The sequence below is a fragment of the Rhinolophus hipposideros genome (genome assembly GCF_964194185.1).
Source record: "Rhinolophus hipposideros genome assembly, chromosome: 12".
NCBI classification, from domain to species: Eukaryota; Metazoa; Chordata; class Mammalia; order Chiroptera; family Rhinolophidae; genus Rhinolophus; species Rhinolophus hipposideros.
In genome coordinates this window covers 27656903-27684107 of record NC_138058.1, presented here as the reverse complement: position 1 = coordinate 27684107, position 27205 = coordinate 27656903, and the positions used below count along the sequence as shown (strand labels likewise).

The 27205-nt window shown below is 35.4% G+C and overlaps 1 protein-coding gene across 1 annotated transcript; it reads right to left on the bottom strand.

The window, feature by feature from the left end:
• Positions 1–26493, bottom strand: NFU1 (NFU1 iron-sulfur cluster scaffold). The gene is made up of 8 exons (XM_081068567.1): positions 26226–26493; positions 24064–24164; positions 19345–19480; positions 15117–15183; positions 11733–11847; positions 8611–8671; positions 5992–6166; positions 1–3910 (listed from the first exon to the last, which is right to left on the bottom strand). Exons 1-8 carry the CDS (start codon positions 26423–26425, stop codon positions 3866–3868), a joined length of 900 nt encoding a protein of 299 aa, XP_080924693.1. The 5' UTR covers positions 26426–26493; the 3' UTR covers positions 1–3865.
• Positions 26494–27205: the final 712 nt, after the last annotated feature.

The following is a 27205-nucleotide window of genomic DNA, read 5'->3' as shown; positions in this document are numbered from 1 at the left end:
AACTGAAGCAGGGGATTTATTGGCTAATGTAATTGGAAAGGACAGGGATACAAACAGCTTCAGGCACGTCTATATCCAGAGACACAATGTTGTCAGAACTCTCTTTGATTCTCCCTCTCACTGACGTCATGGACAAGGAATGACCCTCAAACAGCTCTGGAATATCTTTATAGCTCTCGGTCCAAGGGGAGAGAGGCTATTCCTCCATCCTCATTTTTTTTTTTTTCCGTCAAGGATTCTGATGGGACCATGTGAGTCACACGCCCACTCCTGTTGCAAAGAGAGCAGGACAGTTCCACAGAGCCACACAGTCAGCAGGAGGTAGTAGTTCTTCAAAGGAAAGTTCAGGAAGGTGTTGCTAAAAGAATGAAAGAGGGACACCAAATAGACAAACAAAAGATGTCCATTGTATCAGGTGAACATGGCCTTGATTTGCCCTACCAGGAAACCTCAGGCTTGGGAACAAAGGGTACTGACTCCAACTTGAATCTATTCCCCAATCCTCCTCTCCAGGATGGCTTCAAATTTTCCCAATAGGCAGAACCTGGGGCAATTTTCTAGCTTTGCTAGAAACTCATTCTACTGCCAAGAAATTGTCAACAAATTGGAAAGCGTGAGATTAACTGGTCCTATCTACTGTTTCTGTCCTGTAGGATGTGATCAGAGCCAGCACGGAGGTGGACCATTCCGGGAGCTGCCTAGAGCTGGAAGATCGCTAGAAATGTCAGGTGACAGAAAAAATATTTTCTTTTAGGGGATATACAAGTCAGTGGTGCACAACCTGCAGGCACCCTGTAGAATTATCATAGATAAGGATAAGGAGTTATAACACTGGCATTTCCCAAACGGATGTCCATTCCCACTGGATTGGAGAACAGCCGGCTGCGTAGTCTTGCATAAAAAATGGCCACACACGCAGTGTTTTGGCCCACTATGGTGTGGAACAAGTGAAAGGCGGAAAAGACTTTTGCCCACTAGAAGGCAGCACCTATGAAGACAAGGAATGCTTCTCTCCTCCAATTCCCTTAGGGCAAACAGGTAGTAGTGATATGTACAGGCTCCGCAGCCAGAATGCCAGGGTTCATGTTCCTGGCTTTTCCATCTTAGTTGTTTGGCAATGGAACATGTACTTCTCTGTGTGCCTCATAGGGACATTCATAATTACCAATCTCATAGAATGAAATGACTCCATAGATGTCAGGTGCTTACAAGAGAGTTTGTCACATAGTGAATGCTCAATAAAGTTTACTGTTTTCATATATGTTGCTCCTTATTGTTTTGGATAGAGCTGCATCCTAATTTTGGTAGTAAAAACTCCTCCAAGTGCTTGGCTTATTCTTGGCCAATAACCTTCATTTCAAATACCTATTAAAATGTCCCCCCCAAAAAAATAAAAAATAAAAAATAAATAAAAAAGGGAAGAAAAGTAAAGAAATGTCCCATATTTATAAAATGTTTTCAATAATACTTCATGTAAAAAGATTTTATATATTTGGGGGGTTAATTTTTATTTTTGTTTTGGCTAAACACAACTAATAGTGAATGATTACTTTCTTTGGGACTATGTAGGAGGAAATTATATATAATTTAAACATTCAAAAATAAAAACCTTATCAAAATATACTTTCTAAATTAATCTTTGATTGAAAAAGTGGTTCAATTAATTTAAAAATGTTAGTTTTCATTTTAAGGTCAACGTTTGGCACTATCCGCTACAAATAAAACCCAGTAAAATTATTTACCAAGTCCTCTATGATTTACGAGGCTCTTTGTTAGCAGGCAATCAGTTTCAGGTGACAGAATATCTAACAGAAGCTATAATAATTAAAAAAAAAAAACCCAAAACCCAAAACCTTTTATCCCATGTGATCCTCTGAAAATGGGTGGTTCCAGGGCTGGCTCAAAGGTCAATAATGTCCTCAAGGATCCAGGCCCTTTTTTTCCTTTCTCTTTGCCATTCTCAGTGGACTAGCTTTTCAATATCACGAGTTCACTGTCAAAGCCTTAGACATCAAGTCTTCAGACTACAGTGTATAGAGCAGTAAGAATAGAAATGGATAGGAAGAGATTTCTTTAATGCAGACTTACTCTCTCAAAGAAGAAAATCTTTCCAGAACTCACCAATAGACTTTCTCTTACAACTCATTGGCCAGAGCTGGGTCATATGTTCACACTTGGACTAATTTCTGGCAAAGAGAGGGGGAAGGAGAGGGGGAAGAAGAGGGGGAGGGGAATAACAAGGGAAGGGGGAGGGGAAAGTAGAGGGTGAGGGAGAGAGAGAGAGGTAAAATGACTGGTTTAGACCAGTTAGAATTTAACCCCTGGGATTGAGGTGGGACCTACCTTCACTGGGCACATCACAACCAAATGATAACGGAGTGGGCTCTTCTCAGTAAGAAGCCAAGGGTGTATGCTGGGTAGGCAACCAAAAGTTTCTCCAGCACTCTCCAAACTGCCCACATTCTGCTTTTGTACCATTTCCAGCTAAGCACTTCCACTTTACACTCAAGCCATTCTTAGTTTCTTACAGTTCCCAAATACATTTCCCAGCTTCCAGATTCTGATTACACTCGTCTATATGACAATGTTCTTCCCCACATTTTCTCCTTGTTCTTCATGGCTGATTCCTTTTGTAGAAAACCTTTTTAATGCCTTGGCCTCTCAGTTCCATGATTTCCTCCCTTCCAATACTCCAATCCATCACCCACCTCAGCCACTTATTACACGGCCAGACCTAAGACTTCTCATTCACTCCATCTCCTCCATAATCTGAAGTTCCTGTAGCTTCATCTGAAGGGCAGGTTACAAAGCAATTCCCAGAGCTTAAGATGAATTCATCTGTAATAGCTCAGAAAACAAATTATCCAATCCTACTATCTGGTTCTGTGAACCAAAGAACAAAAATTAAAACTTCAATTCTTGGCATTCACAACTAGTGCAGTTCTTCCTGTATCCATACCTATCTTAACCTCCATAATTTTGGGGGCTAGCATTCCAGAGATGCAGTGTATCCATCTTTCCTTTCCTGATATTATCTGTGAACTGCTGTCTCTAAATTACTATAGGAAAATGAGAAAGGAGGATAATTTGCTGTCTAGGCTACCTACAAAAGCAGCACCCCTATGGTAAAAAGGGAACTGTCCAAATTTCTGGCATGGCACACATTATAGATCTCTGAGCCAAGAGAAGCCAGTAGAAGAAGGACCAAAGCAATTTCTCATCTTCTTTTAAGAGAGATTCTGCTTCATACGGTAAAACCTAAGCATGCTAAGGCAGTTTTCTTCACTTCAGCCTGCACTCTTATAATTAATGGAAATTTTGTCTACATTCTAGAACCTGGTTCTTTATCAGTTTTCAGCATTATGATTTGTTTTTTTGAGGTGTTTTTTTTTTTTTGCCTCTTAAGGAAAAGTTATATGTTACTACATTTAGGGCTACTAGCTAGATGCCGTTTTTAAAGCAGAATTGTTTAGTTTGTTTGTTTAGTTTCAGCTGTGTTTTGTTAAGGTAAAAATTCAGTAAGAATAGTTTCAAACATCTCATGAAAAGCTAAGCCATTTTAGAATATTTTACAAAGCAATCTCCTAATTTACGTCTGTATAAAATAAATACAAAGAATTAACCATGAGGAATGAAGAACAAAAATAAAAGTATCCCTGGTTAATATCCAAGTGTACAGAAGATAATTCAGGATGTTATAAATAACTCATATGAGGTAAAGCAAACATGCAATATTTATATATCGTTCTATGACGAAAGGGCATATTTTATTAATCCAAAAGTTCCTTAGCAGATTAATAATGAAAGTTTGGTATACATTATCAAGAAATCCGACTGCTGGGCCCAAAGAAAACTCAAAACTACTTTAAGGTGAGTTTGCTTCTTTTTCATCTGATTCATCATCCATAACCTAAAACCAAAAAACAAAGAGAATTTAAGAATTAAGAAAAGAATTAGAAATTGTTTTCCTGATTTAACATTACTTGATTACCTGAAATACTCTATCACAATGCATATCTATCCAATAAGAACAAATCTACCAACAGCTCCAAAGCACAAGGTTTGCATCATAACCTGGTATCCTAACAATATAAAAACAAACTGAATATCAGCAAATTAATTAAAAGCACTGGTCTCTCTTCCTTGTCTCAAAAGAGGCTTCTAATAGCAGAGTCTCAGCTAGACAGAGAAGATTATAATGATTAATTAATTGGTATTTCCTAGCCATAGACTAATGTAATTGAGTCTTTTTTTGTTTTTTAACAAAGCATTTTATTTACTTAAATATATTCCGGGGAGCTATGCCAAACTGTTATTGCAAAAATATATATTAGAAAAAATGAATCCTTAAAAAAAATAAAATATCACATTTGCAACTAATTATTTTGGTCTTAGATAAACATTTGAAACCTTAGAAAAATGTGAAGATTTTCATTTCTAGTAAGTTAATAAAAATACTAATGAATACTTAAAGAAAAAAATGAAAAGATTAATACTCTTTTGAGTTAATATATTATTCAGATAGTGAAGACCAACTCCTTTGGTGAGGAAGAGTTATATAAACCTAAGAATTTTTTTTCTCTTCACCACACCTAAAACAATTAAATGTCAATCCAGGTTTATAATCTGACTGCCAATTCATCACCCCACCCTGGACAAGCGAATAAACATGTTCCTTTGTCAATCTACTAAACTGTCACCTAACGTAATTTTTTTAAAGCATACAGAGAGAGGATAATGGCATAAAAATAAGTTTTAAAAAAAATCTAAAAGAATCTGGATCTGATCTGAGACAATCAATGGAAAAACAACTCTCTTAGTTTCTCCTTTGGATTGAGTAAAACGGATATTTACTTCCAAGATTGGATACTTTATATCCAATCTCAGCAACACCCAATCCAAAGAATTTCATCAATCAACTCCTATTTTAGGCAGAATATTCCTAATTTTGGAATAATATTTCCAAATATTTATTTAATACAAACTACATAAGAATATGTGTAACACACAGGGCTAAGTGTTGCAGAAGAACACAAAGACCTAGATATGACTATAAGTCTCTCAAGGAACTTACCCATAAATATAAAGCTGAAACACACAGAAAGAGACTTTGGAACAAAGTAGAGCTTAATTCCAAGGAGGACTGATAAGGACTTCAAAGAAGAGATGGCATATATCTTTTATGTATATATATATATATATATATATATATATACACACACACATATTTTTATACTACCCAGAGATGAGTGATTCTCAAAGGAGCTAAGAGATGCCCTCTCTTTAAAGGCACAGTTACCTGAAGAATTTTCTCAAATTTCTAATTTACACACATTCTTTTCCCTTCTTGATAATCTCTCTCCATAAGGCCATGCTTCCTGATTGAGAATCACTGCAGTGAGGGTCACTACGTATTACTGCTGTGAAGATGCTGTGCTATATTCCTTAGGTATCTTGGGGCAGGAAAAATGTTGACATCAGGCTATAAATAAAGCTCTATAACTCTACTTAGTACTCCTTTTAACTGTACAACCACGTATGATTTCTCGATGAGTTTCTTGCCTGCACATTTAAGAACAAGAAGTGGATAAATGTTAAGAACACAAAGTGGGTTAAGTATGATGTAGTGGAGCTGTTCCACTAAAGACTTCTAGATCTCATCCATAAAATTCTATGTTTTAAATCCTCTTTTCCTAATTTTTCTGTAACTAGAGCAGCAGTATGCCCTCTGAGTCTCAATTTCCTATGCACAAAATGGAAATGACTCACTTAGCACACTGTATTGTTAGATTAAATGAGGAAATATCTGTAAAAATGCCTGGCACACAGTAGGTATTCATAACACTAAAGTTAATTCTAAACTAAGGAGTCTTCAAGTCTGATAATAATTGTAACACAAAGACCCAGCCCTTGAAGAAAATGTCAGGTCATAAATTTCTTCTCAAATGTTTGTTTATATTAAATCTAAACTGTCACATAATATTGGCATACCTGTTCTACGCCTTCTACTTCTGGAATATAAAACTGCAGCATGTTCTGAATTCCATTTTTCAGAGTAATGATTGAACTGGGGCAGCTGGTACAAGAACCTTGGAGTTTCAGTTGTACGATGCCATCTTCAAAGCCCTTATAGATTACATCTCCTCCATCTTCCTGCACGGTTGGGCTGTGGTTACATATATTTGTAATATATTCAAGAGAATATAAGTTTTCGTCAAAGATTTTCAATACAACTCAAGGCTTAGATTTAATATTGGTAAAATTCACAGTTAGAGCTTCTTTTACAATAGAGAAAATAACTGTGGCTAGTCTCATGTGTAATTTTAATTCTGTCAAAATTCATTCACACAAATATTTGCTGTATTTATTACATTTTAATCTTGCTAATTAATAAACTTTTGTAAGCATTTAAGGTTTCAAATTTCCTAAAAATTATAGTGATTGTCTAAGATATACTCATTCACTTCTTTTGAGTGAACAGAGAGAGACTGACATATACTAGTTTTTTTCTTCAGGTAAACTCTTCATTGAAATATTACATTAATATAGAAAAATGCATATCATGTACAATCAATTAAATTAATTTTCACAAAGTGAGCATACATTTGTCCCAGACCAAGAAACAGAACACTAGCACCCCAGGAGTGCCCCTGGTGCTGGCTTCTAATCACTCCTCCCAACCACATGTAACCATTTTCCTAATTGCTAGCACCATTGCTTAGTTTTGCCTGTTTTTTAACTTTAAAATTTATAAATATAAATATCATTTAGAAAACATATAGTATTTACTCTTTTGTATCTGGCTTCTTTTGCTCTAGTGAGATTCACCCACATTGTTGCATGTAGTAGAAATTCACTCAATCTCACTGCAGCACAGTATCCCACTAAGTAAATATGTCAGATTTTGTCCATTCTACTACTGATAGACATCTATCTGGGTTAATAACAGTTTGGGGCTTTTACAAATGGTGCAGCTATGAAGATTCTTGCAAGTCTTTTAGTACACAGGTATATTACTACTGGGAATATACCTGAGAGTGGAGTTGCTGGATCAAGAATATGCGTATGTTCCGATTTAGTAGATAATGCTAAACAGTTTTCCAAAGTTAGAAAAACTTACATCTCCACCAGCAGTACATGAGAGTTCCTGTTACTCCACATCCTCACCAACAACTGGTGTTGTCAATCTTAAATGCTTTTAACCATTCTAGTGGATTTGCAGTGATAGTTCTTTGTGGTTTTAATTTGAATATTCGTGACTAATGAAGTTGAACACTTTTTCATGTTTAGTGGTCATATGATTAGTGTCTTTTGTGGGTTGCTCCAGTGCTTTTGTGAAGAGGCTGCTCCAGTCTCTATTTGATTTTTTGTCTTTTTCTTAACAAAGTATAGGCGTTTTAAAATATATTCTGTCATATACGTATTATAAATATATTCTACTTTGCTTTGCTTTTCATTGTAAATGGTATCTTTTGATGAAAAGAAAGTCAGAATTTCATTGTAGTCCAATTTGTATGTCTTTTTCTTGATTTTTCTTCTGTCCTGTCGAAAAAAATATTTGCCAACCCAAAGCTCATATAAATATTCTCCTAGTTTATATTGCCTTTGTGATTTCTTTGTTGACCCTGGTCTTCCTCTGGTGTGCCCCCATTTCAAGGGTAAGTCCTCTAGAGATCCCAACAGAGAGTCTGGATGTTTCTTGAGGCCCCACCTGCCTTAACAGTCCCTTAAGTCCAATTTTTGTCATCTTCCCTCAGCCCCCCACTGCCCCAGCACCATCAGACTGCTAAAACTCTGTTTAGCTTTCCAACTGCTTTTTGTTCGACTTCTTAGTCTCTTCCCCTACACAGCTAAAACTAAGCAAGTGCCTTGTCAGGAGAACCTGAATGTTAGGCTTACTTTTTCTTAATCTCTCTCTAGGATCTTGGCCCTTGAAGTCAAAGCTTCGTTGGTAACCCAGAATTTTAACTTTTGTCTTCCCATCTCAATGAATTACTGAAAGCTAACATTTCTCTGATTCTTAGCAGTTGCCCCTGACCAGCTTCTCATACTCTAGCCTCACACCGAAACTCAGCAAATGCCTCAAGGAAAGCCTCCACGTGCTTTCCTTCTCTACAGGATCTTATGTGCTTTGGCAGCTATCTAATGCCTTCACATACAACCTTTTTTTTAATTGTATTTTGTCTAGCTTTTCTGGGACTTTTCACGGGAACCATTGGTCTTCTATAAGCAAAAAGTACAAGCCTGCAGTTCTATTATTCTTTATGGGCAATAGCCTAAAAATAGGTCCTCCTCTCCTCACAATCCTCCCAAATACCATGTCTTTTTTCTTTTTCCTAAGAAATTTAGCATTATAGCAGTAAATAACCTAAATGGCAATGGTGAAAGATAAATTCCTTTACTGACTATTTAGATAGTTTTAAAATTTGGAGTGAATATAGAGAATGTACAGGCTTTACATTCAACTGTCATGGTTACCTACGGTGGTTTACATTAACTTATACCTATTTTGGAACTCCACTACAATCTCACAGACTACCAAAAGTAGATGCTATAAAGAAAATTGGTTCTGCAGTATATCTGATCTCAAGTGGAAAGACAAGCACATACCGTATTCTAGTGTCTAACAATTCTTTAATCATGGCCACAACTTCATCATCTTCTTCAGATCCTAGAAACAATTGCAAATAAAACATTATCAACAGTAGAAATTTCATATCCATGCAAGTACAAGTATTAAAACAGGATGATTTTAACTTAATGCCTCATTAAAAAAATAAAAGCACAGAACATATAACTTGGTATGGTGATAAAGTGATTTGGGGGAAATGGAAAGATTATTCCTTTCATTCTCTGAAGAAAAATTAAGAAGCACTGATCTACTCAATATTTAGTAATAAACATGAGTATACTGAAATAGCTTGATCCACAATACTAATAATGGTGAGGTTTGAATTTTTTGACCAATAAATTTGTAATCTTTCCTCGTTCTCAAGGATTGAAAAGAGGCAGAAAAAAGAGATTGTCTTTTTGGAAACTTTGAGACAAAAAGGCATACTTTTGAAGTTATAGCTTCAATTTCTTAGTTTTGTGGTTTTCAAAATGCAAATCATACTAAATACAGACGTGAAGAGCCTTACGGTAGTTTCCAAAATGTTCTACAACTCTGAACAAAAAAATGTTTTTTAAAATTGCTTCATTTTTGTTTTTCTTTTACTTTTAAGGTTATACTGATTTTTACCAATGCTTTTTTATGGGCTTAAAAATATTTTTTGAGAAATTTATTTACATTCAGGAGAACTGAAAATGCAGATAATTCAAGTTACACTACAACAAACACTAGAGTTCTGGCAACAACATAAATAACTATCGGTATTAAGTTATATTGTCTTTTTTTAAAAAAAAGAAGTAAAATATAATAAAGCTAAAATTCTCTAACATCAGCAAACCTAAGTTGCATTCCCCACCGTCACTTCCATAGGCAACTGCCATCACAAGTTCAGTGTATGCCCTGCTAGTACATGTTTACATACACATGTGTAAATTTACACAGATGAGATCACACTATACACACTGGTCTACACCTTGTTTTTTTTCTATTTACATATCTTAAAGGTCTTTCCATATCAGCATCTACAAATGTACCTCAATTTTTAAAATAGGTACATACAAATTTTTGTATGATTTGTCTTCATTTACCTAATTCTTGATTATTTCAGTTGTTTCTAGTTTGCTATTTCTAATAATCCTGCAGCATACATGCTTGTTAAAGTATGTATCAGTGTACTTTTACAAATATATCTATGAGATAAATTCCTAGTAGTGAGACATTTGGGTCAACAGACTTGTGTATTTTTTAATTTGGTAGATGTGGTCAAATGGCTCTCAAAATTTTGTATCAATTTTATGTAATACCCATCAAGAACACAAATAGCTGTTTCATGTACGTATTATTTAAAATCTGCATAAATGGTACATATGCAAGAGTATGTAAATAAACATACCCTTCACTTTTCCTTTATCACTTAAAATTTTCTTTTATATCTTTTCACATTGATATCTCCCAAACTAATTGCTGATATATTTTTAAAATATTTCAATGAATATGCTTCCACATTGTCTTGTGTACATTTCTAAGACTCATTTATGGTATATATCTAGAAGTGGAACTCTATCATCTAAAGGCCATTGTGTGTGTGTGTGTGTGTGTGTGTGTGTGTGTGTGTGTGTGACACACACACACAATACCTTTATGACACTGGAGAAAGGAAAAACTTCATCAACAACAAATATAACAATCACAGCTAATATTTGAGGTCCATGTGCAGTTCTCTTCTAAGTGTTTTACACAAAATAACTTATTTAAAACAAGGTACAAAAAGCACAAACCACAGAGGAAAAGATGAATACATGTGACTACATTAAAAAAACAAAACTGTGCTTGCTTCGGCAACACAACCACGAAAACTGGAATGATACAGAGATTAGCATGGCCCCAAGCAAAGATGACACACCAATTCATGAAACGTTCCAATTTTAAAAAGAAAAAGAAAAACTTGTGAATGACAAAAGGCATCCTAGACATAGTGAAAAAGTAACACATGGTTAGGGAGAAGGTATCTGCTATGAAAAAACTAACAAAAAATTAACATTCAGAATACTTTTTAAAAACCTGCTAAAATCAATACAAAAAAAAGACATACAATGCAAATTTTTGAAAATGGGCAAAGATCATGAACAGGAAATATACTGATAAGGAAAATAACGACCAGAAAAAATATGAATTCAGTGTCAGTATTATAATATCAAGGAAATGCAACTGAAACAAAATATCATTCTACACTTAACATATTGGTTTAAAAAAAATGTAATAGACACTAAGTGATGATAAAGATATCAGAAAGTCAAAATTCTTATACACTGCTAATTTGCATGTAAATTAGAACAATTTATGATACAGCAATACTGCTTTTAGGAATATACTCTAAAGAAATTCTCCACATATGCATGAAGAGAGTATACCAAAGATGCCCCCTGCAGCAACATTTGTAATAGAAATTAGCACAAACAATTCACTTAAACGTAAGTAAAGGAACAAATTAATTAACTGTAGTTTATTCATATAATGATTATTCAGCTCTTAAAATAAATAAAACAGAACTGCATTTTTTCCCCAAAATGAATGCATCTCAAAATATGCTCAGTGAAAAAAAGGAAAGTTGAAAATAACACAAGTTATTTAAATTTTAAAAACAAAAACCAATGCTATATATTCCCTAGCGAGACTTGTATTTGTAGTAAACATTTAAAAACCAACCAAGTTTACATACATATCTGGAAGTAGAAAGGGAAGAAGGATGGGGGTTGTAGGGCTTTGGCTGTATCTTTAATATTTTATTTATAAATAGGTCTAAAGAAATTATAGCCAAAAATTAACATTTGTTAAATCTGAGAGGAGGGCAAATTGGTGAACTTCCTTTTCTGTATGTTTGAAATTTTTTTATAATTGAAAATTTTAGTTTTGTAAACAGATTCAATTTACACACAAGTTTTCAAAAGCGATGGATAAAACTAGTATATATGAAGTTTTGTTTCCTCTGGAATTGGTTCCAGAGCTAAACATAATACCATGATAAAAATCTATTATTTCTATGACATCTGAAATCAAGACAAATGTGAAGAAAGTAAGACATTTTTTAAAAAAGATAAGTATTAATCACCCAACACTTTACCTGCTTCTCCTGAAGATGTTTCCTCAGTGACTAAGGGTAAGCCAGATGCAAAGAAATCCATGATTGCTGCATAAATATCTGGTTTCAGTATATTCCAGTCTAACTCTTCACTTTCCTGTAAATATTTGAAGGAAAATGCTAATTTTCACCCAAGGGCAGAGACAAATATAAAACAATACTTTGTATCTTTTAAGAATCTTTTCCTATACATATATCCTGTACTATGCAACAGTACCCATTTATGAGAATACATGTCAGTTTCAGTCTTAAAGGATCTGGCTGATAATGACTTTCAGAAGATACAATCTTAGAACATTTCTCATTTATTCATTCATCAAACTTGTATTAAGTGTGATGTATGCACTATGCCCTGTATCAGGGATACCAAGATGCTTAAAAGACATTTTTCTCATGAGGTAAAGAGAGTTAAAATACTGAATGGATTCTCTGTGTTTAAAGATGACAAAGAGATTTCCCATTCTTTTAAATAAAATAGGATATAATTGCTTGATCAAATATATAGGATATCCCACACTATTAAAAAACCTCAACTTACATATATTACTTAAGAGTATTGAAGAAATCCAATGATACAACTGTAGAACCAAAACATATAATGTGTCTTATCTATGGCTACTGGGCTGGAGGACTTGTAAACTGTCAACAAAACTGGTATCTTTAAAAAAGAATCCATAACTCTTTCACCTCTATATCTGGCCAACCAGTTGATTCCACAATTCTTAAATGCTTAAATAGTACCAACATCTCAAAACAACAAGGTAGGATATATTGTTCTAGTTTTCTAAAGGAGAGCTCATTAGGAGAAAAAAACTATTAGATCCAGTCTATTTAGACTCTCAGGAAGCTGTTAGCTAGGGTCAATGCTTAAATACTATTAAAAATTGAGTCTATATGCAAAAAGAAACTATTTTTGTCATGGATTAAGAACCAATTTAAAAACAGTACATAGAAGGGAAGAAAAATGGGCACCGCTATGGATACAAGAGCAAAACAAGTGAGATGCCTTCGTGATTGGGAATGGAAACTAGTTCTAGGTACCATATCTTTTAATTTTTATTTTGTTCAATTAGAGTTGACACTCAATATGATATTAGTGTCAGGTGTACAGCATAGTGATTAGACATTTATATAACTTATGAAATGACCCCCCTGATAAGTCTAGTACCCACCTGGCACCATACATAGTTATTACAATTATTACTGACTATATTCCCTATGTTGTACTTTATATATCTGTGACTATTTTGTAACTACCAATTTGTATTTCTTAATCCCTTCATCTTTTTCGCCCAGCATCCCCATTCTAGGTAACATTTTAATAAATTATTTGGAAGATGGATCAGAGGGCTACCTCAAATCTTCAGTAAATAGTGGGCTCTACTGAGTAGGGAAATATTTGTAATAAAAATAAAAATAAATATTCTGAAGTTGTCTGAATGAGTAAAAAGGGCAGCATATAAGCTGCAAATACACCTACACATTTAGGAAAAACCATAAATGATGCATAAAGAAGCCTCTGAATTATCAATTACAAATCAAAAAGGGAAACAGGCAATTGCCGAAGATACCAGGTAAGTGGGATAGTCCATGATGAGGAAGGTAACTGAAAGAAAACAAATCAAATCTGCTATTCTACCTATTCAATATCAATGTGTACCCTCACTTGGAATATTATTTATTAGTTATGTCATTTCATTAAGAAAAAATAGTGGAGCTGAAGAAATTTTTTAAAGGGTAACTAAATTATGAAGGGAAAGAGAAATAAAAGATGACTTAGCAAAATGAACTTTGAAAAAAAGGAAAAATACCCCTGTAAGATATAATCACGTTTTCATCTAAAAAATGTTTTAATATAACATAGGCTGTATGTAAAAGAACTAAATAAAAATGTTTTAAATACAAAATTTCCTGTTTATAAAATGAAGACAAAAACTGGTTGTAAGAATTAACTTAGACAATATATGTAAAGCAGTAGTGCCATATCAAATATGTTGGATATATCAAACAAAGGCTGCTCCGTTTTTCTCCCTCAAAAAATACCAAAGAAAGAAAATGAAGAATCATAAGGATAGGCCAGATGTCTCTAAGGTGGGAACGACTGGGGGTCACTTAACACACCTCTGCTCACCACGATCCTACATTTGGGGGAAATCACTTGAAGCTTGAAAATTCAATTTAGAAAATTTTATGTCATTGTTTCCTTCTACAAAAGTCTGAGTGCATACTATGTACTAGGCATTGTTCTAGGTGAACTTAACAAGATGAACAATTTTTACCTTCATGGCATTTACATTCTAGGACAGAAATGACAGGTATAAAAGCAAACAAACAAAAAAACAAAATACAATTAAGTGATAAGTGCAATGAAGAAAATAAATAAGGTGAATGAGCTCCTAGAGGAAGTGCCACTTTCACCAATATGGTCAAAAAAGGGCTTTCTGAGAATTTAGAACAAATAACACTTTAAACAACTGGGGAAAACATTTTATAATTGGATATTTGTAAGAACAACCATAGCCACTGGGATTGCCACCAAGGAGGCAAATCATAATTCTCCTCCACACATAAATATCTACAAGAGCACACTGGACTAGATGCAACACGTCACTGACACAGTATGGTCACTTTTATGGTGCACCAAGAACTCAGAGTAATCCTTTCTAATTGCTTAAGAGGAGTTGAATGAATATTTTTTATTTTGATGCAAAACTGGACACGTGACTAAATTCAGTGCATACATGTCAATTAACAGGACATACAATTCAAATTTAAATAGTTCATTTCTCATTAATCGAATAGACTTAAAAAGAAACAGCCTCTTCTAACAGGTATCACCTCAGCTGTTGGAATGGGTAGCATATTTAGCTTGAATTTTTGACATTTAGAGGTTAACCAAGTGCTGAGAACTACACAGTCCACTGCTCTTATCTGTGAAGCTCTGAAGTGTTATTGCAGGATGGTAGAATGGGTCAGATGTGATGTATAAGTGCCCACTTTGAATGGAGATATTTATTCAATCATTCTGTTGGTGATATATATATAGGCTACCACTTGGAAGCCTAAATTCTAGTCCTGCCAAGGTTGAGTCTTGGCCCTCCTATAGGCTGGCTACATAATCTTGGACACTACATTTAACCCCCTGAAGCTTAAATTTATCTCTTTTGAAAAATGAGGGATATGGACTATAGTAAATTTCAACGTGAAAATTCTACTAAATAATTAAGAAATGTGAGAAGTAAACTTAACTTGAGATTTTTAAAATAACGGTATGCATAAAATACATTAAAAATAGAAACTCCGGAGAGGAGCATTTGACTTCAAAAACCTCAAAGTGCTACACATCTTATATCATCTTATATTTACTTTTGTGACAGTGATGAAATCCGGTCCAAAGAAGACACTTTTCACTCCTTCAATCCTAAATAACTGCCTGTGGGGAAAAAGAGAGATAATAAATTGTTTTATTATGAAAAGTTTACAGATAAGCAAAGTAGAGAGAAAAATACAAGAACCTCCATGTACCTACTATCATCAGCTTCAACAACTGTCGACTCATGGACAATCCTGTTTTATCCTCTTATCCTACAATCAAACAATCCCATTCTTCGATATTTACCCAAGAGAAATGAAAACATATGTTCCACAAACATCTGCACATGAATTTTTATAGCAGCTTTATCTATTATAGCCAAAAAATAAAAATCTGGAAATGTCCATCAACCGGGCAATGATAAACAGACTGTGAATATCCATGTAACATAGGACTACTCAGTGACAAAGAGGAACGAACTCCCGATACACGCACACACAAGGATGAGTCTCAAAAGCATTACGCTAAATGAAAGAAGCCAAACACAAGATTATATGGTTCCATTTATGTGAAACTCTAGAAAAGGAAACACAGTAGTGGCATAAAGAAAATCAATAGTTACCAGGGTAACAGATGTGTTAACAAACCTTACTGTTGTAATCATATATACATGTACATTCAAATATATACACATATCAAGTCATCACATCATACACAATATTTTACACAATACATAATTACACAATATTTTATGTCAATTATATCTCAACAAAGGTGGAAAAACATTTTTTAAATAAAAATAAAAAGTCATCGCTATTAAAAAAAGTTACCGGAATGTGAAGGCGAAGCAAGAGGACTGGATACAAAGGGAAATGAAGGATCTTTTGCGGCAATAAAAAAGTTCTATATTTTTATTTTGGTGGTGGGTACACAACTGTATATTTTATCAAAACTCACTGAACTATACACTTAAAATTTGGTGAATTTTATTGTATGTAAATTATACCTCAGTAAAGCTAATTTTTAGAAACCTGTGAGAGAAGGGCAGATTATAATTTGAAAAGCCCTGTAAGACATTTTGAAGTGCACCTGTTTACCCCAATCACTGATGTATGTACTATACCTAGTATATACACTCTAGAGCAGTTTCTTTTTTCACAACCTGAGGAATAAAAGCTGACATACTCCAAAAAAGGTTAGTTTTCCTTTATTTAGTCTACCGTTGCAGGAGTACTATCGGAGTTACTGTTTTGATATTATTTAGGAATTTGCCTGAAACAATGTAATGGGTCCTTTACACAACCCTTCAATATTAAATACACAAGTAATCACAAGGTTCTAGGTTGGAACTTATGGCCCAATAAACCTAAGCACAGACCTTTAATTAGGTCTTACAGACCTTGATTGGCTCTGTACATCTGCACTGTTAGCACAGCCTTTATTTCCAAGTTAAGGGAACATGTGAAGGGGACTGCTTTTGATCTATGGACCATGTCATGGGCACTGCTTTAGGTAAGAGTTCATAGGTTCTGGCCCTAAAAGAAAGAAAAAGCTGAAACAGGAGTTTCAAACATTATTATACATGCTTTGCCATTTAGGTTACTTTCCCTGGGACAACTTCACCTTGACAACGTCCAAAATAAAATATGATACCCAGAATTGAACACAATATCCCAAGTATAGTCTGACTTGTTCAAAGTACAAAGACTATTAACTCTTTTGACCTGGACACTATGACTCTGTTAAAGTTTGATTGACTTTTTTGAGCACTGCATCGTATCCAACATGCATAAACAAAAAGGTCAGATCCTTCTACTCCATGATTGTGCTCCTCATTTAAAAAATTTAAATATGAGGCTTAATATTTGCTCCTGTTACATTTTATCTTATTTGCTTTAACCTACCATTCCAGACTAATGAAACTTCTTGAATTTCTCTGAATTTTGCCATCCAATACATAAGCAAGTCCTCCTATCTGAAAAACTAATAATTATATCTTTATTGTTGCTGATAAAAAAAAAGTATTGAATAAACATGTCAACTACAGAGATACACAGCCTTTTTACATATCACTAGCGACAGATTTATACTCTGCTTATATTTATTTGTCTTGTCCATAAGGACAGGAAGAAGCAAGTCAAATGCCTCCCTGAAGTAAGATATACTACTGTCCACTCATTCATTCAATCAGTTATTCATTCATTCAACAAATATTTGAACACTTGCTGAGCTCCAGACGCTGCTAAGCACTAGAGATATAATGATGAGCAGCACAGATTGGTCTCTGTCCTCATGAAGCTTACATTGCAGCTTACAGCAAAAACATTCTCTGCTACAACAAAAGCATTTTGCTTAACTGAAGATAATATAAATTCTGTGAGTCCACAAAATGGGCGACTTTCAAAAGATTAATTTGAAAAGGGCTTTTGCCAACTGATTATCTGTCAGAAATACTCTCCAATTAATCTGTAACTGAATTGATCAGGGCGATTTTACTTTTACATTTTTTAAAATACAAAATATGTGAACTCATACTTGAGTTGAACACAATATGTATGTAAACATGATGTAAACATTTCATGATGTAAACATGATGTAAAACATGATGTAAAACAAACATGATGTAAAAATATGATGTAAACAAACATTTCAAACTATCAAGCGAAAATGCCTGTTTGAACGTCCCTCCCAAATCTACTGTTATCAGTTTGGTGTGCATTCTTCCAGACCTTTTTTGTCAGTGCATTTTGTTTTTTGGGGTTTTTTTTGTACTTATACACATAATAATCATGTTGTACTCACTGTTCTGAAACTTGCTTTCTTCACTTAACAGTATGTCTTAGAGGTCACTCTATGACAGTAAATATGGGTCCTCCTCATCCTTTTTAGTATCTGCAGACTATGGACGAACGAAGTTTATCTAACTCTTCCTATTGATGGATATTTAGGTTGTTTCTAACTTGTTACCATTACCAACAAGGTGATAATGAACCTCCTTGCACACAACTTGTGTATATATGTGTTCTCTACGGTAGGTTGTTTTTTTCCCAGTAAGTTGTGAAATTGATACGCAGTGATCAGAATTTTATCTAATAAAACAGAACAGAATAAAAGAATAAGGAAATATAAGAATGCATTACACATTGTAAGAGTGAATAATGTCCCATCAAACACTTGTTTCATACACATATGTATGTGTGTATATATACATATATATCAGTGTGTGTATATGTACACAGATGTATGTATATCTGTGCATGTGTGTGTGTGTGTGTGTGTGTTTACTGGGTTGTAATATAAGGCATTTTTTTACTGTGGCTTTTATCAAAAAGTGTCAAAAACACGATGTAATACAGAATTGTACACCTGAAATCTATGTAAATTTACTAACAATTGTCACCCCAATAAATTTAATTTAAAAAAAATGTAAAAAAAAAAAAAAGTGTCAAAAACAAATGCTCTAAGGTATATTCTAAGAAGTGGCATGTTTAGATAAAGGAAATGTACATTTTTATTAATTAGATATTTTTAAAAACCATTCCTGAGATAAGCATATTTCTGGCTCTCCTAATGAAACATAAAAAGGCTGGATATAAAGAAATAGTTATCCAAGCTTTATTTTCCAACTATGCTTGGCAATCAGTATCAGGCTTAGGTGACCAAAATTTCAATTGATAGTGACTGATTCTAATATTTCTTATTACAAATAATTTCTTCAGCTCTCAGTTAAAAAGTTTCATTCTAATAATTTTATTGTCTGTGCTTTATGTTGATACATATTTAACATGTCTCTATCTAGTGAATTTGAAAACTGTCTCCACTAAGCAGTTTTTAAAAAATCATTCCATATCTCATAATTATTATCATTTATAGTTGTAAGTGGAATATTTTGCAATGACTCCATTTTGAAACATCTAGAAATTCAGCTATCCTTAAAAAGGAAATGAGCAAGTTTTCACTGCTTATTAAAAACAGTTTTAAAGATTTAGAATGGAAATTTACCATATTATCATTTTGATGGATTATTTTTTAAGTAAAAATACAAATTTTTATTTAGTCAGGTTACAGAGCTCTCAAATACATCACTTTTCAGGACAAGGGTTTCCTACTGTCAACGCTTAGTTTTCTTTATCTCTTACCCCAAAATAAAATAAAAGAACGTATTCTTTATACTGAAAAAAATGCAATGCTCATAAAAATGCAATAGTGAAATAAAGGTGCCTTAACCCCAAAGTCAGTTATTTACGTCTCGATGAAAGCAAATGAAGAACAATAATATACCTGGCCAGAGGGGAGCGAAATGCTGCGGCTGGGGTGGGAAAATCCATGGTCCTCGTCTCAAGAACTGGTCTTCCTGGAATAAACTTTAAACTGTTGGGATTTGGGGTATCTTGTGTTTGAATAAACATGTATCTCACTAAAAGAGAAAAAAGTAGAAAGAATGTTACTCTAGAAAAAAATAGTACTTAATAATTTATGAACTATAAAGGGCTCACTTTCAGAGAACCAAAATAAGAAAAATTAGAAAAGAGAAAATAAGGATTTATTACCCAAGCTCACACAGTAAGAATTTTTAAAGACAAGAAAGAAATTTATCAATATATTTAGGATAACTATATTGAATCTCATATTAATTCTGATTAGATAGTTTTGTTACTCAACAGATTCTAGGAATATCTTACACTTAAGTAGGAAGACACATAATTTACGAGTCTTATAAATTTATTCTATTTGGCGACTTAGTACCAACGGCTATCATAATCATAAATCATCATCACTGTCATATTATCACAGTAAAATGTTACATTTTCTTCTTTCCAAAGTGCTAATATTCTTTTAAAGACAAATAAATTTATAATAATAACAACAAATATTTATGTGTGCTTACTATTTTACATGCGAGGGACAGGATCAAGTGCTTTAAATGTATTTAAACTTTTAACAACCTTCTGAAGAAGGTACTATTATTCTCACTTTACAAATGAAGAAACTGAGGCTTAGAGATAACTAACTTAAGTTACACAGAGTTAAGTAACTTGCCCAGTGGTATAGAGTTAGTGACATTACATATTATCATGTAAGGGGGAATCAATGTGACTTACTTTCTGGAATATTTTAAAATTATCTTTACAGGTTCTTTCCTTATCTCTTTCTCCTAAGGCCATAATGATTAGATTGAGAATAAATTCATTAAAGCAATGAAGAAAGAACAGAATCTTAAATTTTGTACCTTGTTATTATGACAATAGTTTATAGGACAAAAGGATAGTACTGGGTTTTACTAGCTTTAAAACTATTAAACAGGCTTTTATTATTTATTATGAAAATAAAATTTCTGATTAAAAAAACACCAATTCTGATCTCAGAGCAGTATACTGAAGTAGGTTAATTTATTGGGTGTTTAACATGTGCTGGGCATGGTGCTAAGCACTCCACGTGAATTATATCATTTAATCCTTACATCTTGCCAAGGAGGCACTGTTTTTATCCTATTTTATAAGTGAGGAAACTAAAGCTCAAAGTCATTCAGCTAGTTAAGTGACAGTGAGGCAGGACATGTAGTCTAGGAAATTTGACAACCCCCCTCCAGAGTACAAGGTGAGGTATTTCACTGGTTACACCAGTAAGGAAGTTAAAGTATCCAGTATCTGTAGCTGGAGAAAACAAGAACCAGTTTCTTCCAGCTAGGATGATCCCTGTGACCAGGACCTGACCTTTAGCTAATCATAATGTCATTATAATCTCATTTGCATTGCAACTCCCACACGCATCCGCCACCATGCCAGTTCTGGAGAAACCAAATAAGGAAGAAAAAGCAGGAAACAGAGGGTCCCCCTTAGGGGAGGAGATGAATGAACCACGTCAATGGGGACGTCACCAATTCCTGACACAGGAAGGATGAAAACTCCCGATCATGACTTCTTCAGTATGACTCATTCTCAGAGTTGGCCCACACTTTCCTCTCAAGTGTGTACTTTCTTTTTTTTTTTTTTTTTTCTTAGGGAATATTGGGTAACCGCATTTTTCCAGCACCCATCAGCTCCAAGTCAAGTCACTGTTTTCAATCTAGTTGTGGAGGGCACAGCCTATTGGCCCATGTGGGAATCGAACCGGTGACCTTGGTGTTATGAGCACTGCGCTCTAACCAACTGACTTAACCAGCTGCCATGTACTTTCATTTTCAATAAATCACTTTCACTTTCCTACATCTCTTTCGCTTTTGATTCTTCCTTGGGCGGACACAACAACCCAGTCACCCTAGCTCCAGGTTGAGTCCTCTCTTGTATATCTCGTGAGCCTCTGGTGACGACACAACCAGAATTCAAGCCCTGCCAATTTTCTAGCACTGACTTGCTTAACAACTGTGCACAAGACCACTCCACACTTATTACTGCCAAGCACAACAGGAAAATATAGTTAAAATCACTCATCCTATCTTATAATAATCCTCATACCATGTAGCTTAGGGAAGACAGCAAAATATCAAAAAGCAACAGTTTTATTTTAAATTAGAGATTAAATCTGGCAAAACAAATGGTTGTTATGGAAGTGCTTTTCTTAACCATTAAAAGAGAAGATACTAATTTGACAACTGAGAATTGTTTTTCACCTTGTCATGCAGTCCCAGCTAACTGTGGTTGAGTGATTTCCTTGGTAAAAGAAAATCTAAAAGAAAATTTGGAAATTGAAACTAAACTCCCACTCATTTTCCTTAAATCACTGTCCTATAAAGGTATGGGTGACCAGGTAAATCCTAAAAGAGAAAAATTTTAAATGATAACCTTAATGTCCAAGTACTTGGTTTAAAATATTCATACCTGTAACCAATAAATGCCTCTGGGAATCTGTGTTACAAGAGTATAATTTTTCAGATGGAACATTAAAGAAAGAACGTCACCACTTTCTGTAAATATAAACAAGATTCTTTTAACCCTGGTTCTGACTAATCATTTCTTGTAAACTTTCTTAATAATTTATGGGTAACCAAAATCTCTGCACACATTAGGCATATTACCAATATTTGGAGAATTAAATCTGACTTTTTTCTAATCAATCCATTTGTGTAAAACTATACATGCAAGAAAAAAAATTAGAAATACTTGAAGATAAGAACTATAAGTATAAAATTTTTTTAAGAGAGCATAATCTATATACACTGTCTGAAGTACAATATATGGTATCACTACATAAATTTTCTCTTGACATGAACAAAGATATTGCAAAAGGATAATCTGACCAGGTGTTAACAAAATCATTACATTTATAGTCTAAATTGGATTTAATTTGGTATTTCAAAAAATAACTCCTGGGTCCATCATCCAGAAAGATGCCCCTGAAAGTATCATAAGGGTGATACGAGAATAGAACGACTGATCTAAAATAATTTTTCCTATTATGCTTGGTGTTCATATATAAATAGGTAGTCATAAGTTCCCCCAAACAATACATTAATACTGATTAAAGTACCAGAGACTAAAATGAGCAGCTCTCCAAATTGAAAAGCTTAGATGACCACAATTCCAGTCCTACAAAAATTTAGTCCAATTAAACTAGCTTACCATGCTGAGTTACTCAATATTCATACCTAAATTATTCTGTTATTCAAGAAGACAGGCCAGGCACTCCTGTTCTTGCCCTTGTACACAGGGGAGGTAAGTCTACCCTAATCCTACTTGTGCCATTAACCAGAGTCAGCTAGCTTCCAAAGTACCGCCACAGGAGGTATTCAAGGTAGTGATGGAAATGGAGATGAGCCAAGAGCTGAATCATTAGGCAGAAGGTAGGCATGAACGACAGGAGCGGGTGGGCGATCATGTAACCCCAGAGACCACCCAGTTCCAACCGCAGGGGAATAATTTTGTGGCTACAACATCCTGAAAAGAGGGAAGTAAAATCCATCTAGAATTATCTGGTTTTTGACGCCTGCGCAGAACGTTAAAGCTTATCCTTGGTTTAACCTTAGCCTCATTATATAATAGTTACAATAAATTAGCATTGCGGTTTTAACCCTGACCCCTCCCGCTGGGTTTTTCTATATGCATTATGGGTAAGGGCATGTGCAGAAAGTAATGGGTTATATAACCTACACATGTCAATCAAATGACCCAAGTCTATACATCACACGCAGAGCTGGCCCAAGGCCAACAATATAAAGTTCAAGCCCCAAACCCTTCTGGGCCACTGTCTCTCTTGACTTGGACCATTCTTCCCATAGAAGGTATCCTAATAAACTTTCCTTATTTTATACCTTCATGTTTGCTGATCTGTAATTCTTTACTGCAACCGCAACAGGACCGATCAGTTACTCCGATAACAAATCCAATCTCTTACAGCTCTATAAGCACACATAAATAGGTAATTTATACACTGCCATACACACCCTCCTCCCAAGGTTCCCTAATCACATTACATAATAGTGGTCATATTTCAATACTTTTCAAATCCTATCTTCATACTTATTGCCAATATTAAAGAAAATAAAAGCATGCAACATCAACAAGATTGTCAAAAAACCATAGGGATTCTGACAAAAAAAGATAGAATTACATTCAAAATACTATGTTGTATAGTCTGGATGAAGGCTAGAAATTTATTGATTTTTAGAGGTATTCTTATCAAAATAAGGAGGGCAATAGCTTAAAACATATGATTCTTTGAAACACAAACTCATTGGTGATTTCTTTTCACCATGTTTTCACTTCAGAAACCATTTATTGAGCAACTTTTATATTCCAGAGGATGTGTTATAAAACATCCTGAAATTTCATAGATCTATTATTAGACACTGTACTCAGGAGTCTTGAAATTTAATGCCAATGATATGTGTAAGCAAATAATGACAGTCAAGTGTGATGTTATGATAGAAAAATATGCTATGTTTTTTTATAGGCATCTGAATAGAAAATTGATAAATCTCTTCTTTTATATGACCCACAAAATTTCATTCAAGCAGTTTTATTAGCTTCTGAAACACACTTTCTCTAAGAGGTAAAATTTTACCTGTGTTACATAAGGTTGCAGGTAATGGGAAAAGTGGTCTTTGTACAAACTGATGCAGGGGCTGCTTCTTAACAGTGTATGGATTCATCATATGACAAAATCTGCATATGAAAACAAATAAAATGACATTTTAAGAGAGAATCTTTTAAGCTCAGTTTTTACTTCTCATACATAAAAAAACCATAATGAAAATAACAACAAAGCTCAATTTTCATTTTCCATCCACAACATTATTTCCAATTCCTTAGGCAAGCAATATCTACAAACAATTTAAAAAAGAGTTCAAGGGAAAATTTATAACCTTGATAACTGAGTGTACAGAGGATAGTCAATATCTCGTGTAAAAAACAGAAATGCATCTGTCTGCATTAGTGATTTATAATCTGGAGGCCCACATTCTTAGCTATGCATGAAGGAGGCAAAAAACTACAAACTGTTTCTCCCTTCTTTTGAAAGTTTTAAAAACTAGGTAAAGGAGTCACATGGTTTCAAATTTAAAGGGTGAAAATAAAATACTGTTTCTACCACCATGTTTCCCTGGAAAGAGATAACCTATGCTATCTGGTTTGAAAGGTATTTCAATACTTCAAAAAACATAGTAGAAAGTGTACTATTTTCCAACAAACTGCTAAAGAAGCCAATAATCTATATATGCTTTTTGATTGGAAACATATTAGTATTGTAACTTTGGTTATTTCACTCTGATAGAGGAAGTACTGGTTAGGTATTTTTTCATGCCTTCTACATTAAAAACAAAGGGAAAGGAAATAAACAAGTATTACTGGAAAAGGAAATAAGATTTCTGTAGAGAAAATGTTTAGAAATCTGATGCAAGTTCCTTTGAAATCCAGTTTACTTTAAAATACTATAGTTATCCATTACAATTTTCATTTCACAGGAGTCAGAGGAATTTTAAGCATACATATGATCGCCTTTATTTTTTTAACATTGCTGATTCTTTTCATCTACAAACTAATTAAGGGGATTATCTTCATTTCTATGTCTCTAGCAGGTAGCACAACAGTCTCAGATCCCCATTTCTAAAATGAAGTGAGTATTCATTGCTACCTCATAAAGACTGGATCCAGATAATCCATGTGAAGTGCATAAATCAATGCTAGGCTATGTAGTTAGTGTTCAATATACATTAACTAACACTGTTATGTGATTGGTACCCAATAATTATTTATTGAATGAAGTTCAAGGTTTGGGGTGAAACATTTTTATCTAGAGCCCACTGCCTAAATCCTGAACACCTTGGAATATGGATAGACAGTGGAAAATCAGTATTCTTGTCCCTTAAGCCCAGGGAAAAGGCAGCAAAATGGATAAATATTATGAACAGAGATGGGTTTCAAGTAATAAAATAGTTAAGGCAAGTTAAATCATTCCAGGAAGACATTATTCAAACATAAGAAAGGAAGACAGGCGGTGACTACTAAAAAATCGTTCTACAAACTTAAGAAATGCATTTAAACGTCCAGAGCATCATTAGCATTAAAACTCCTACAATGAAATCAAACCCTGTTAAATCCTTTCCTCTTTTTGTTCCACAAGCAAAATTGGGGTACAATACCTAACCAATATTGACAGATCTCAAAGGCAGGGCGCGTGGAAGGGGGGAAATCACGGGAAAGCAGTAGGTTTACGTGGTGGGGAGCAAACCTAGGGGCCTGGATTCTCATCGGAGTTCCATCATTTCGATGCTGGGTGACCTCAGTCAAGTCACGTCCCCTTTCTGGGCCTCACTGAGAAAATGAAAAACATGAGACGAGGTATTCCTCGTTCGACGTGGCATTCTGATTTTGTGTTTAAAAGGCAGAGAAAATGCACGTGGTCTAAAGGATGGAGGGGACCACTCGATTTAAAATCAGCTCTTCCGCTCAGTCTCTGCGAGCCTCCCCACCGCAGGGACTCAGGCGCAGGGCCTCAGAGCCTGGAGCCAGGCAGGACGCATTGCGCCCGCACAGGGGGCGAGGAGATGCCTGAGTGCTAGACGCCCACCTCGGGGCTCAACCCCCAACTGCGGCGACCCGGGCGGGGCCGGAGGCTCAGTCACACGCACTTCTCCCCCCAGCGTTTGGGGGAGTGGGCGGGGCGGCTACCACGCTGAGGCTAAGCCTAGCGACACCCCTACACGGAGCTCAGAGCTCGTCACCTACCGCCTGCGCAACTCTGCGGCGGCAGCCGCAGCTCCCCGGCCCAGCCTGGCCGCAGCCGCCATCTTAGCCTGAGCCCTGCTGCGTGGGACCCGCCTGCTCCGCCGCCGACCGCGGAAGGGCGCCCCGCGCAAGCGCGGCTGCAGCACAGACCGGCCGGGAGAGATGGACGAGGACCGCGGCGAGCGCACTCTACCGGTCATCGGCGGCGCCGCTGAGGATGCGTTGGGCAGCCTTGCGCCCTGCTGTTTGCAGCCATTGCTTAACTACTGCGTCAGCCTGGACAAGGTGGGGGAAAAAGAATTCCCTTGGTAAGGCACGCAGGACTGTGCACGCATGCGCGGAGCCGTTACATTGCTTTTCCTACTTGCTGGGTGCTGCTTTTGCACCGACAGATCCTGTGGTTGGAATGCTGTTCCCCATCTCTAAAGCTGCTCCATTGCCATTTTGTAGGCTCCAGCTCTCCTCCAGGCTCAGCTCAATGACTGCCTCCAAAGACTCCCCGGAGCATCCCCTCTGAAGGTTCTCGCCTTCCTCCAGCGAGCTGCTTTCCCTTCAATCAATTACCGGGTTGATGTGGACCTCTTTGTCTTACCCTTCCATTAGGCTGGGCTTGTGGACTTGGTCATCTTGGACCAACACACAGACACAGGACTCACCTAGTGCAGGGCTGCCCTTTGCTGCATAAATACGAGTATTGAGTAGTTTCCAAAGTATAAAGCCCATTAAGTATTCTTCCAGGACCTTACAGGGGTATTGGGCTTTCTCTAGGACAGCGGTTCTCAAAGTGTGGACTGGGTGCAGTAACAGCATGGAAACATGTTGGAGATGTAGTTATCAGGCCCCACCTTAGACTACTGAATCACAGTCTCTGAAGGTGTGGTCCAGTAATTGATTTAAGAAGGTCTCCAGGCTAAAGTTTGAGAACCACTGCTCTAGAGGATACACACAGAGTACTGGTTTCTGGGAGAGAAACGACACAC